The sequence below is a fragment of the Diceros bicornis genome, chromosome 6, assembly GCF_020826845.1.
Source record: "Diceros bicornis minor isolate mBicDic1 chromosome 6, mDicBic1.mat.cur, whole genome shotgun sequence".
NCBI classification, from domain to species: Eukaryota; Metazoa; Chordata; class Mammalia; order Perissodactyla; family Rhinocerotidae; genus Diceros; species Diceros bicornis.
Window position 1 is genome coordinate 61239802 of NC_080745.1, and position 15149 is coordinate 61254950.

Sequence of the window (15149 nt, forward strand, 5' to 3'; positions counted from 1 at the left end):
AAACAACATTTCATTACAACATAACTATCTTATATTAGCATCAGAGAAAGATCATTTGGAGCGAGTTTCAAAGAAATATAAGAACATGGCTCATGCAGATGCCAGTTTTCTCACGCCTGCAGAAAAGGCCTGCAAATCTCAGGAGTGAGAAACCTAAAACAAGAAAAGAGGACTCAGAAATCTCATCTGGCTTCAGATAAGAAATAGGACACACGGTCAGATGAGAAAGAGACACCACACTGCCTTGGAGTCTATACATTTATTGAGTAAAAACAAAATCATTGTCAGACATATTAAATTCAGTTTGGTTCAAATTTGGCTGATGTCCATTTGCAGCAGAGATGAACTGAGGTGAAGAGAAGACACAGTGATGCTGGCAAGAGGACACTGAACAAAACAATCTTCCGTTAGTTGTACAAGCGGGCATCACACAGCCAGTGTGAGTCAGTTAGTTAGCAAAGGTGGGGGATGCAATGCTTAATGCACAGGGATAAAACGTAAGTAAGCAAGAACTTTCGAGAGAGGAGAGGGCCAGAGCAGTTAGAGAACAAGATGCAGGGCCTCGTTGGAGAACAGCATTGGGTGCGGATCTGCTGGTTCACTTGGGGAACACAGTGACCACGTCGTAGCCCTCGGGTGGTGTGACCCGCTCCCGGGCATGCTTTTCACAGTAGATTTGATCCTCCACAAAGAAATGGCCCTTCTGTTTCAGGTTGGTGCCACAGTCAGTGCACACATAACATTCAGGGTGGCGGTGACGGTCTCGAAGCTTCACAAACACACCACTGCAGGAGGGAGGGAGGAAAAGGGCTCCATTAGTGACCAGCACCTCAAGGTGGCACCAGGGCCAGGGCCCCTCCCAAGAGGACCATCAAAGGGCAGATCAGGGCCTCCCAACTAGGCTCCAGTCAGAAAGGGGTTTCTCATTCCTAGGGTCCAGAGATATTACTCTTGAAGCCCTCCTGAAGACCCTCCCACTTCAACAGAGCAGCCCTGCTTTCTCTGGTTTTGCATGTTCATAACCTAAGGGTTCATGGCCAAGGAAAACCTTCACCACTTGGCTCTGGGACACAGGACCTACCTGGCCTCTCTGCTCCATTTTTCCAGGCAGGATTTTTCTCCCCATCACACCAAAAACATGCAACATCCAGCATTTTCATGATTCCACATTTTCCAAACTTTCCACATTTTCATGATTTACCCAACCCACAGGGGCTCCAAGGCCTGAGGAAGGCAGATACTCACACAATGCCAGTGCCACATTTGTCACACATAGGCAACTTCTGGGCATTTCCAATCGATGCAGCCACTTTGGTGACAGGAGCCTTAACACTTCTGAATCCTGAGGGCTTGTTGGGATCCCCTAAAATGAGGAAAACACTTGGGTTGGCCAGGAAGGGCAGAGTTGTATAAGTGTCAAATAGTTCTTTCAGAGCCACTTACATATGTGTTCCAGCAAGGTCACGGGCATGGGAGTCAAACACACCTGACTCTGCTGTGTGATCCTGGGCAAATTACTTAACCTCTCTGGTCCCCAGTTTCCTATTCTATAAAACAGGAGATCATTTTTCCCTTCACGGTGGTACAAAAAGATTTTAAAATATACTTAAAGCCTTCCCACAGTACCTGGCACACGGTAAGCCCTCAAAACAAATTACATTACAATCTGAGTAAATATATGCAAACACTGACATGGGAACTTAAAAATGCCTTACATAGATAGAATAAATAAATAAATAAAAACATTATCTGATAATCAAAAGACGGTGTATTAGATGCCGAAAGAAACCCACATCACGAGAACAAAATCATTACAGTACAGCATGCTACAAGCAGCCAGATGAAAATCACCTACTACAGAGCAGGGTCAGCAGCCTTTCTACAGTCAGCTGTTTGCATATACAATAAGCTCCTAGTTGCTGGGTGTTGAACTGCCTACAGCCCAGTTCATCGCATCTTCAGAGCCACGTGTCACAGTAGCTAGGAATAATGGTAAGCTATTAATATTACTATTATTGCCATAAATTCAGCTGGCTGTGTTTCCACATCACTTATTTTTTTTACTGTGATGTGGCCTCACAGTATTGTTGTCTGTCAGTTATTTACATGTCTCTCTGTCTGAACTGCAAATTATTTGAGTACAGAACCCTGTTTTGTATGTTATTCAATACTTCAAAGAGCCTAGCACAGGGCTTAGAAAATAATAGAGGCTCAATAAATACACGGAAATGAATGATGAAATACCATGACAAATCTATGACGGTCCCTACCGTAGTCCAACACGCTTAGGCTCGTGAAGCTGGAGAAGTCTCGAGACCAGTGGTTCTGAACAAGCACCTGTGAGCATCCCAGGCACCAGGGGAGACTTCGTAAAATTCACAGACCAGGCTCTACCCTGCTGAACAAGCATCTCTAAGTGCAGGGGCTCCAGGAAATCCTGTTCTATACCCCTGGTTAAAATCCACTTCTTTAGATAAAGCAGCTGTTCTCAAACTTACCATGTATCAGAACCACCTGGAGGACTTGTTAAAACAGAGAGAGCTGGGCCCCACCCCCAGAGTTTCGGATTCAGTAGGCCTGGTTGGGGCCTGAGAATTTACATTTCTAACAAGTTTTCAGATGCTGCGACGCTGCTGATGCTGCTAGTCCAGGAAGCACTTGGAGAACCACTCGACAAGGGCCAAACAATGGCCTCTCATGTGAGGTGAAGGAGTGAGAAGAGAGTCATCCCATTGCTGGGCACTCCTGGGGCTGACAAATGAGGGCTGTGGCTCTCCTGTCCTTTTGGAAAACGAGTCCCAAATGTTGACTGGTGCTTCAGAACCAAATATTGAGATGTGTTCAAACAAGGGGCACTGATAATTGGCTAGGTGTGGTGGACAGTATCTTCTGTCCACAATTCTCCATACCCTCCTTACCCTTGCCACACTTCCCAGTGGGTTAGTAATTCTCTACTTGGGGGGAGGGGAGGATTGTCCCCGAGGGAATGGTTTGGTTGTCACAATTGGAGGGGAATGCTACTGGCATCTAGTGGGCAGAGGCCAGGGATGTTGCTAAATGTCCTAAAATGCACAGGACAGTGCCACCACAAGGACTCATCTGGCCCAAAACGTCAACAGCACCAAGCCTGAGAAGCCCTGCTCCCAGTGGATACTTCCCCAGCCCACAGACTTTGGGTTTGGCCACGTGACTTGCCTTGGCCAAAGGAATGTGAGCAGATGTGACCTCTGTTCGGGCAAAAGCATGAAGTGCAATTGTGTGGTTTGGTCCTGTCCCCACTGAGCTTCTGCCCTCTGCCACAAGAACAGCAAACCCCGGAGAGTAACGCCTCCCTCTGCTGGGCTCCAAGGAGGAGAACACTCAGGGAGCTAGGCTCAGCCCTGGCAAACCCGGCAGAGCCTCAGCTGACCAGCAGCCCTCGTGTAACATGACCAAGAAATGCATTTGTTGCTGCAACCCACTGCTGACTAATACAACGTGAGAGCTAGCATGGCATACTTTGAGGCCTGATGCAGAACAACCAGAGAGAATATATAAAAGCAGTCTGGGACTTTTCATGGCCCTATCATGGGTGTTTATGACAGTCTCTCAGGGTTCCCCCATCAGTGCTGGGAATCTCCTGCATTGAGGAACTGATGAACGCAGAAGTCCATCTGGCAACATGCGAGAAGGGGCGGAGATTGGGAAGCTCCAGGGTTTGCACTGTTTTCAGCTGTGAGCTCTACAGACAGGCTTGGGGAAGGCTTGGTGCTGCCGATTGGTGCTTTGGTTATCGCTGAGCCCAAGGTACCTTCTTGCCTTCTTGAACCTTCCTCCCTTCCTTGGACCCAGTCCCAACTTTGTTCATTATAGATTTTTCTTTTGCATTAATTTTGATTTTTAAAAATATATGGCATTAAAGTATCATTTTTATCTGATTATTGAGTTTTTTGATGACATTAAATTCTGTACTCAAGGCGAATGCCTCCCTCACCTCACCCTAATCCTGGCTCTGCCTAGAGGGATCCCAGAAGGGCTTGGGTGGGCACCTTCATGCCTCTAAACATCCCAAATAAGCTCCCTCGTTTTCTGGCTGTAGGTGCTAGAGCCACGTTGGCTGCCTACCTGCTGTGAAAAGAAGGAAATGGCAACATCTCTGCATACCCGGACAGCTTGGAAAGAAAACCGACTGTGCTGAGGGAACCAACTCAATGTGGTCGGGGTCTCTTAGGTAATGGGGCTGTGTTTTTCACATAACTCATTCAGTCAGCAGAAAGATTACCAGGAAAAGGTAGGAGGTGCAAGGGTTAAGAAGGAAAGAAGGACGGAGGGACATGCGAGCCCCACTTGGTAGCAGGAGAATCCACATCCCTTTTTGGATTAAAGAGAAGTGAACTGGATGAAACTGGGCACAGCGGGGGCAGAGGAGGCTGTGCTGGATAAAGCGGTCCTCAGTGCAGCTTGTTCAGCCCTGCAGCGCCACCTGCTGGTTCGATTTTCTTCTCTCACTTATTCAGTCAACACTGCAAACTCGAAATTTCACTTCTTCCTTCCCTCTCAACTAGCTTACAGCAAAATATTAGCTCCCTTTGGACTCTGGGCAAGTACAAATATTTCTCTTCTTCTAGTGATCCTTCCACCTCAAAGCTTTCTGGAAAAAATAAAAATAAGTAAAGCACAGCTTTTTTCTATCTACTTCACTGCTCAACAACTTTCCACAATGCTCAACAATGGCTCCACGTTGCCCATAGAATCAAACTCACAGTCCTTAACCAAACAGCTGGTGGTCCTCCATGATCTGACTTCAGACCATCCGAGGAATCTCCTGGAACCCCCGGCACCAGCCAAAATGAGCCTCAATACTTCCTAAACAAGTCTCCAGCTTTCTTATCTCGAGCCTCTGGCCCCCACTGTGTTTTCTCAGTCCATGACATCTTCCAAGTTTCCTCTCATTGAAAGTCGCCTTTAACGGATAGATGAAGGGATAAACAAGATGCAGTATATACATATAGTAGAGTATTATTTGGCCTTTAAAAGGAAGAAAATCCTGTCACAGGCTACAACATGGATAAACCTTGAGGACATTATGCTAAGTGAAATAAGCCCACCACAAAAAGACAAATGCTATACGATCATTGCTTGAAATAGTCAAAATCATGGAAACAGAAAGTAAAATGGTGGTTTCCATGGGCTGGGGGGAGGAGGCAATGAGGAGTTAGTGTTGAGCGGGTACAGAGTTTCAGTTTTGCAAGATGAAGAGTTGTGTGGATGGATGGGGATAATGGTAACATAACAGTAGGAATGTAACTTAATGCCACAGAACTGAACACTTAAAAATGGTTAAGACAGTACATTTTACATTATGTGTATTTCACCACAATTTGTAAAAAAAATAAAAGGCTCCTTCTACCTGCAAATTTTGGAATTTAATCCAGACTGAGATGGAGTTTGAAGACCCCAGGACCCTTTCTCCTAGTCCAGAGGATGAATTTCAGCCAAAATGAGAAAACCCACATTGAGTCTTTGGAGGTTTATCACCCAACCCTGCTGCAGCCAGACCTCCCATGGGGGCCTCACTGACTGGGTGCCTGGCTTCCCAAAACACTTTAAACCATCCCATGAGGTGGCCATTATTAGCCTCACTGGACATGTGCAGAAACTAGGGCTTAGGGATACAAGCACCTTGCTCCAAGTCTCACAGAGGGTGGGAGCAGACACTGGATGCCCGTGCTCTTTCTACCATGCAGCGCTGCCTTATGAACCAGAGGCCTTCTCGAATGACAGTCACCCACACTGAGCGCTTTTGCTATGTACCAGCCACTGCCCTGAGCTTTGATCATTTCATCTTCCCTCCCATTTCAGCTCCCTCCCCTGAGAGCCTTCTGCATGTGGTGGATGTTTGGACTGGAATTTATGCTGTTTCATTCAGTGAAAATTTAATGCAGTACATATTAAGAGATATGGCAGAGACTACAGGATCTGTTATCTCCCTCTTCCTCTCTAGCAAAATCTTGCTTTTCTTTGGGGCAAGAAGACATCTAGCCTAATGAGGGGGAAAACTATAATTCTCAGATTCTCTTGCAACTAGATGTGCCCATGTGACTAAATTCTGGTCAATAAAATGTAAACAGAAAAGTAGTGTGGGACTTCTAGGAAAGAGAAAGCTGGCTCACAGACAGGGGAAGTCCCCAATTAGCCCTTTCCCCCTTCTTCCTTCCTGGTGTCTGGAAGTGGGCATGATGGCTGTAGCACCAGCTGCCAACTAGGACCACAAGGTAACCTTGAGAATGGAAGCCATAGGCTTGGTAGATGGAGCACAGGATGGAAGGAGTCCAGATCCTGATGGGCATGGAGCTGCCACATCAGGGCAGCTCAGTGATCCTGGATTTCAGGTCCCTCTCTGTGACATGAGGCCATTCGACTAGATATGCTCCACAGTGTCTGTCTATGATGTCCTAACCTGGGCTAGGATTGATTGATTTTTCCTCTCTTAACTGAAGAGTTTTCCACGCACTGAGAGTAGAATAAGTTGTGGCTTCTCGCATGTTTTGACAAAACTGTCATCCTCCAGGGTTGGCCCCTAAGTCACTTGTCAGTCGGGACCTAACACTGAACTTTATACATAGAGTAGGGATCATTCCTTCCAAACTGCACAGGTACTCCAAGCAAAGGGGGAAACTGCTGGAAGAACAATATCCTTTTAGCAGCAAAGAACATTTTTGCTAATTTCATGTGCTTGTAAATGGCCAATTTCTCTAAAGAACCCACCCACATGGGGAGGAAGCCTGGGTGTTGGGTGTGTTCAGCAGGGAACTTTCAGCTCAGGAAGGACTCCCAGGAAGCCTAATCTGCAGCTGGAGGCTTTGATGAGGGAGGTGACTCTTCCAGTGGGCACTCTGCTCTGACCCTCACTGGACGCCCTGAGCAATCAAGTCAATCCCTCTGGAGCCTGGCTGACGCAGGTCTCACTATCAGAATCACCAGGTGTCCCTCCCAGGAGCACCAACTCTCTCTTCACAGGTGGGCATGTTGGGGAGAGGTGGAGAGAGCAATAGAAAGCAGGACACCGATGAGGCACCAGAGCCTCAGGGAAAGAGACAAACGCAGAGTGTGAAGGGTTGGGCATCGCAGAGGCCAGGAGGGGGTGCAAAACCCAACTTTCCAGAAAAGTCATTCGTAGCTAGGCTGATCATGAGAATCAGAAGGCACTTATGAATAACTACCAGTAAGGCGGGAGAGCCTGAGGGCTGCTGCTCACAGGTCACCTTTGTAAGAATGAGGAAAGAGCATCCCTTCTTCAACACACTCATCTGTCAAAACTTTCTCATAAAATACTGTCGTTGTTAAAGTAAGATACCTTTACTGCCATCAGCTTGAAAATTATCATAATAAATACACAATACATGATGTCTACAATGCAAAAACTATCTCCTGCGACCGACAGGGCCACCCCGTGGGGCATCAGAGCTCACAGTGTGGACAAGCTAAGCCTAGCCCAGAGCCTCTGGATAAGGTTTCAAACATCATAATAGTTATGAAGCACCTACTCTGTGCCGATCATGGCGATGGGTGTTCTGTGCAATTTAGGACATTTGATGCTCACACCAATATCAGAGGAAAGGATATTTATCCCCGATTGACAGATGAGAAAACAGGCCTGGAAAGTTTCAGAGACTTGCCTAAGGTCACACAGGGAGGATGTGGACAAACTGGGGGTTCTCAGGCTCTCGGGAGGCCATTCACCCCAGAGCAAGAACAACACAAGGCCCCAGGTGAAAGCCCAGTGCCTGGCTCCACCACGCTGCTTGGATTCATCTTCACTCTGCTTGTCATTGCCCCTGGCCTTCACCCACTCACACCTGTACCACCACAGAAGCGTGGTATGTGGATTCAAACCAAACAAAAGGCCAAGAGAGAGACCAACAGAATCCCACAGCAGTCAAGCTCACCCCCACCTCGGCCTCCTAACGCTCCTGCAACAGGAAACAGCCAGCCAGGTGTGTGATCCCAGGCTCATTCACTCTTTCTCTCTTTTTAAGAGTTTTTAGCATTTTAAAAGCCATGCCTTCCAAAGCACACAGTTCTCTTTCTGCAACATGGACCCTCACCGCAGGCCTCAAGGAAGAGCCTCTGACCTCACAGCAGGGCTGATTACCTTTCTCCTCAGACTCCAGGATTTCCTGCAAAACCAGGAATGAAGTGGATTGTTTCGGGGGCTCATTTAACTCCTGTTTCTCCTGAAGCATCTTGTAAACTTCAGATTCCTTGTCGATGACGAGTCCCGTTGGAGGCTGAGAATGGTCTAAACTGGAAAGAATGTTTGGAAAATTCATGAGGACATGTCAGAAGTTCGAAAAAATTCACCAGGCACCCCCTTCCAAGCGGACACTCCTGATCAAAGGGTGGATAGAAATTATCCCGAGGGACGAAGCCCTCTCCTGACTCAGACACAGAGCTCCTCCCAGCGTTGCAGAGGAGTCTGCAGTCAGAGCTGGCTACCGCTACAATGCAATAAGAGGCTATTTCTCCAAACAGTTTTAGTAATTCAATTACTTTTTGGCCTAATCCCATGGAATGGGAATGTTTTGCTTCTTTCTCAATTACATCAACAACATTATGTCAAAAGAAAATTTAGACGAGGAAAAACGTCAACCGCAACCTGACCACTAAAAACTCAGCTGGGTCCCCTCAGAATGGACCACACGCATTCTTTTCCCTAAGCAGAAATCACGGTATTCTTTATTCCTGATGATATCAAAGTGCTTTCTCTCTCTCTATAAACTCTGATACTTTTCACGGCAAGGAGCTCTGGTCTCCTCACCTACAACACAGAGGCAACAGTATCTGCCCTACCTAGTTCACAGGGTTGGTGGCAAGGATGAACAATGCAAGTGCTTTGTAAACTGTAAAGTGCTACTCCAACATAAGGGACCAGGCAGATGCCTCAGCTCAGGCCCAGGGACTGGGCAAGCTAGGCCTTGCCTTCCACACCTTCCCCAACATTCTGGGTTCCCCAGAACAGGCCGAGACAGGCAGAGCTGTGGGGCCTCTTTCCGCCAGGGCCCATTTTCCAGGGGAAGAGCTTTTGCTGCCCAGTCTTGGGGAAGGAGGAGGGTGACAAGGAGGTAGACTCCAGGCAGCTTTACCCATAAAGTCTATGCTGAATCCCACCCCTTCTCACCACCCCACCTCCACCGCATGTCCCAGATATGCCCCCACGTACCAGCATGGCCGACCAGCTTCATAACTTGTCCCTCTGCTGCCATTCTCAGCCCTGGGACAGTCTTATTTTCAACCAGAAGCCAGAGCGATATTTTAAACACAAGAATCAGACTATGTCGTGATTCATCTGACTTAGAACCAACCATTTACAGTTTTACTAGCAAAATACAAGTTTAATCAAATTCATCTCCTTTGGAGTAAATACTCATTACAAAAAGTAGAAAGGTGCTAAAAGATGTGGCTCTGCTTCTCTCTCCAAACACACCCCCTGCCACCTGGTGCTCACTCTGCTCTAGTCAGACCAGCCTTCATGCTGCTTCTAGAACACACCAGCCTCAGGGCCTCTGTACCTCCTGCTCCCTCTGCCTGGAACACTCTCTCCAGATTGCCCTGACAAGAGATTTCTACATATTGAGGCATATGAGGTAACTATTTGGGTTCAAAACTGATTCAGCTTGAACTAAAAAGCCTGACTTATGGCCTATCAAACATACATTGTACATCTGCTTAACCATTAAAGTCAAGAATGCACTTTCTTAAGATAAGAATGCATACTTGCTCTCCATGCCCTATTGGTGATACCCGGATTCATCCCTTTCCCAGCAATCAGGGTCATGTTGACCTGCTAATTTGCAACTGAATACCTCTTTGAAACTTTGATGAATATGTATCCTGTGCATGTTTAATGTGTGTTCTTTGTTCTAAAAAGATATAAGACCGTACTGAAAAACCATGCTTCTCCAGAACACTTTCTAAGGACTTCCCAGGTTTTAATCCTCACTCTGGCTCAAGTAAAATTCACCTTATTTCTCTTATCTATAGAATGGTTATTGGTTATTTTGCGTTGACAGCCCCATGGCTCTCACATTCATTCAGGTCTCCGCTCAGATGTCCCTCTTCAGAGAGGGCTCCCTGACCCTCCAGTTGAAACATCCGCCCCCTCCCCATCACTCTGCCCCCTCACTCCACCACACCTTTCTCCAGGTTGTTTCTCACTCTCTTGCCAAGGACTATACTTGCAGTTGTTTATTTCTTTATTGTCTGTCTCCCCCTAGAAAGGAAGCCCCATGAGGGCAGGGACTTGCTCTGTCTTACTCATCATTTATTCCCAGCCCTGGATTAGTGCCTGGCACAGCATCAGGGCTCAGCAGGTTATTAGGGAAGTGAATGAAACTTGCCAAGTGGGTCACGTCCCTCTCTCCTCCTTGCTGCACCCTCTCCCTGCTCCTGCGGGGTCACAGGGATTCCCCCAGGGCAGCGGGGCCTCTGAGGGCTGTGCCAGGGAAACGGGCAGCCCAGCCTCCTGGGCCCAGATCACCTCCTGCCTCTCAGCCTCAGCTGCCTTTCCAGAAGCTGCTACCCTCTAGGGAAGAGGGACAGTGTGCTCACTGGGACCAGAAAGCAAATATCAGACCGTGGTGCAATTTATGGAGGCGGATGGATGTTTGTAAGTCAACAGGCTGTAACGTGAGTAATAAAGCTATCCAGCCGCCAGGCTGCCTCCCGGGTTTAAAGGCGCAGGCAGTGGCTACCAACAGTTTTCCTCAGCAAATCTAACCACTTTGTCTTTAGGGCTGAAGTCTTTTTACAAGTGCATATGAATTATGCCAATTATGTTTACTCACTCCTTTCCCACCCACTCATTGTGTAATTCTTTCACATTCCATTTTAAAAAGAAAATGGAGGTTTTTGTTTTCTTTGGGTAATTCTCCCCAGGTTACCTCTCCCTCTCCTTCTCTTTTTCTTTTCCGGTCAGCCTCCTGGGGCACTTGAAATACTCGAGTCCTGAGGCTGGAAGCAGAATCAATCACGTAAATGAAGCTCCCGGTTTTCTCTTTGACTACAACCATGATCTCACAAAGGAGAACAAAGCCCTCAAAGAGTGACGCATGCTTTGCTGCTGCCAGAGAAGGTCAAAATTTAACCTCATGAGCTGGTCACTGATGTAGGCTACAGTGGGGGAAGGGAAGCCAGCCATCCCTGCCCCACTCACAGCTGCTGGTCCCTGCCTTTGTCTCTCTCCCAACCACCCACAGGGAACTGTGAGAGCCTCCCACCCTCCAGGCAGGTGATGGACCACCTTGAGGAGTGGTTTTAACCAAGGGCCAGTCTTCCTCTGGCTGACCTTTTCAGACCTGCCCTTGGAGTCATATGTCTGACTCTTTCTCTGGGTCCTGAGTTCTGAGCTTGCCCTATAATAAATATATTACATTATTTTTGACTAATCTTTTTTTCTATTACATTTAGAACTATTTTAAAATCAAGACTAGACCATGGAATGTTCTTGGGGAGAATTTTTCCCCTTCTTTGGTATATGTTGTTATGTCTGGAAGCCACCAAGGGAACGCTAAAAATGACAGAACCCAAACCACAAGGTCATCACATTTTCTTCCAGTAAACATTCTTGAAAGTATTTCTGTGCTTAAAAAAAAAGAAAACAATTTATTCTCAAATAATGATAATATCTTTCTATCACTTGACAATTTATAAAACATTTTCAATATCTATTACCTTAAGCACTGATACATCAAATTAAAATATAATATCCTAAGACACAAAGTCTAAGTCTTATGTATAAGATATTGACAAATGATACCACAATATCTTAAAAAAATAATTCTAGGATGAAAACATGTACAAGAAATGGAGCAAAAAAAGCATTCTCATTTTTTATATATAGTAACAGTAATGAAAGAAAGAATTCTACAGTGATAAGTTTTCAAATAATATAATGTACATGACTGAGTCACCAGGAGAAAAGTTATGAGGGTAGGACGCTAAAAGTAACCACATTCTTCTGAACCCAGTCTTTACAATTTTAAAAACAAAAGAGTTTAGGGGTCGGCCCCATGGCTTAGCGGTTAGGTGTGCGCACTCCGCTACTGGCGGCCTGGGTTCGGATCCTGGGCGCGCACTGACACACCGCTTGTCGGGCCATGCTGAGGCCGTGTCCCACATACAGCAACTAGAAGGATGTGCAACTATGACATACAACTATCTACTGGGGCTTTGGGGGAGAAAAAGGGAAAAAAATAATAATAATTAAAAAATAAAAACAAAAGAGTTTAATCAATTGAATTCCTTTGGAGTAACTATACCTTACACTCTTTGTGTTTCCTACTTCTTATTTCTTCCTGAGTCACACTTGGCGCTGAACGTACACCATTACCTAAATGTTTCATATTTTTTCCCACTCTTTTAGGCCCTGAACACAGGGCCTGTCTCCCCAGGCATATCACAGCAGGCCCCTCCCAGCCTGACGAGGCGGCTCACATAGCGAGGCATGTAAGGATGCCAGTGGTCTTTAGAACATAAGAAGAAACTCCCCTTGAGCTGTATCCCAGAGGATTTCAGAGGCTGAGCCTGCAAACCTTTATGTGACATACAGGCCTGCTCCACGCAAAGGAGTGGTCAGAAGGGGTGACCACCTGGGGCGAAGGTCAGAAGGTCAAGGAGAACACAGAACAGCACACCCATGGCTCTGGGACCTGGAACAGCAAAGCAACCCTGGGATGAAAGTCTAACCCATCTGAGACCAGACATCTAAAAAAGGATTAGAAGATATATTGACGGCAAATAAGCACATGAAAAGATATTCAACATCATTACCCACTAGGAAAGTACAAATTACAACCACAGTGAGATATTACTACACACTGATGACAATGGCTAAAACAAGAAATAGTGACAACAACAAATACTGGAGAGGATATGGAGAAACTGGATCATTCAGACATTGTGGGTAGGAATGTAAAATGGTACAGACACTGCAAAACAGTTTGGCAGTTTCTATATAATTAAGCATATAACTACCTTATGACCCAGCAATTGCACTCCTAGGCATTTATCCCAAAAAGATGAAAATTTATGGTTGCACAAAAACCTGTTCATGAATGTTTGTGGTGGCTTTATTCATAATAGCCAAAAACAAGACACAACCCAGATGTCCTTCAATGGGTGAATGGTTAAACAAACTGTGGTATATCCAAACCATGGAATAAAAACGAACCAACTAGGATAGGACAACCAGAGAGAAGATCAATAAGGAAACAAAGGTATTGAATAACACTATGGACCAATTGTGCTTAATGCATATACAGAGCACTACACCCAATAACAGCAGAATACACATTCTTCTCAAGTGCACATGGAATGTTTTTCCAAAATAGATCACGTTAGGCCACAAAACAAATCTTTAAGAAGACTGAAATCACCATATCTTTTATGATCACAATGGAATGAAACTAGAAATCAACAGCAAAAGAAAAACTGGAAAATTCACAAATGTGTGGAACTTAAACAACGCACTCTTGACCAACCAATGGAACAAAGAAGAAATCACAAGGGAAATTAGAAAATATCTTGAGACAAGTGAAAACAAAAAAAACAACATAGCAAAACCTATAGGAGGCAGCAAAAGCTAAGAAGGAACTTTATAGCAGTAAATGCCTAATTAAAAAAGAAAAATATCTCAAATAAGCAAACTTGACACCTCAAAGATCAAGAAAAAGAACAAACTAAAACCCAAAGGTAACAGAAGGAGGAAAATAGTAAAGATTACAGCAGAAATAAACAAAATAGAGAAGAGAAAAACAATAGAAAAAAATCAACAAAACTAAGAGTTTGGTTTTTGAAAAGATTAACAAAATTGACAAACCCCTAGCTAAACCAAGAAAAAAAGAGAAAAGACTCCCAAATAACAAAAAATCAGAAATGAAAGAAGAGACGTTACCACAGATACAACGGAAATAAAAAGAGTCATAAGAGACTATTATGAACAATTATACACCAAAAAACTGGATAACCTAGAAGACATACAGGCATACCTCATTTTATTGCACTTCGCTTTATTGTGTCTTTTTATAGATTAAAGGTGTGTGGCAACCCTGCGTCGAGCAAGTCTATTGGTTCCATTTTTCCAAACAGCATTTGTTCACTTCATGTCTCCATGTCACATTTTGATAATTCTCATAGTATTTCAAACTTTTTCATTATTATTATATTTGTTATTATGATCTGTGATCAGCAAGCTTTGATGTTACTATTGTAATTGTTTTGGGGCACCACGAAAACAGTGAACTTAATTGATAAATGTGTTTGTTCTGACTGCTCCACCAACTGGCTGCTCCCCCATCTCTCTCCCTCTTCTCAGGCTCTCTATTCCCTGAGACACAACAATATTGAAATTAGGTCAATTAATACCCCTACAATGGCCTCTAAGTGTTCAAGTGAAAGGAAGAGTCTCTCACATCTCTCACTTTAAATCAAAAGCTAGAAATGATTAAGCTTAGTAAGGAAGGCATGTCAAAATCTGAGATAGGCCAAAAGCTAGGCCTCTTGCACCAAACAATTAGCCAAGTTGTGAATGCAAAGGAGAAATTCTTGAAGGAAATTAAAAGTGCTACTCCATTGAATACAGGAATGAGAAGAAAGCAAAACAGCCTTATTGCTGATAAGGAGAAAGTTTTAGTGGTTTGGATAAAAGATCAAACCAGCCACAACATTCCCTTAAGCCAAAACCTAACCCAGAGCAAGGCCCTAACTCTTCAATTCTATGAAGGCTGAGAGAGGTGAGGAAGCTGCAGAAGAAAAGTTTTGACACTAGCAGAGGTTGGTTCATGAGGTTTAAGGAAAGAAACTGTCTTCATAACATAAAGGTGCAGGTGAAGCAGCAAGTGCTAATGTAGAAGCTGTAGCAAGTTATCCAGAAGATCTACGTAGATAATCCATGAAGGCGGCTACACTAAACAACAGATTTTCAATGTAGACAAAACAGCCTTATATTATAGGAAGATGCCATCTAGGACTTTCACAGCTAAAGAGGAGAAGTCAATGCCTGGTTCAAAGGCTCTCGTTAGGGGCTAATGCAACTGGGGACTTTAAGTTGAAGCAAAATTCAACACACTTTCCTGACAAAAACACTAAACAAACTAGCAATAGAAGGAAAT

General features: G+C 44.9%; 1 protein-coding gene across 1 annotated transcript in view; it reads right to left on the reverse strand.

The window, feature by feature from the left end:
* Positions 1–244: 244 nt before the first annotated feature.
* PDLIM1 (PDZ and LIM domain 1) overlaps positions 245–15149 on the reverse strand; it is a 43638-nt gene continuing 28733 nt past the window's right edge. The window contains exons 5-7 of the mRNA XM_058543603.1: positions 8135–8286; positions 1246–1363; positions 245–785 (exon numbers count right to left, since the gene is read on the reverse strand). Of these exons, the coding sequence (XP_058399586.1) occupies positions 599–785; positions 1246–1363; positions 8135–8286 (457 nt within the window). The 3' untranslated portion in view covers positions 245–598. The remainder of the gene's footprint in view (positions 786–1245; positions 1364–8134; positions 8287–15149) is intronic.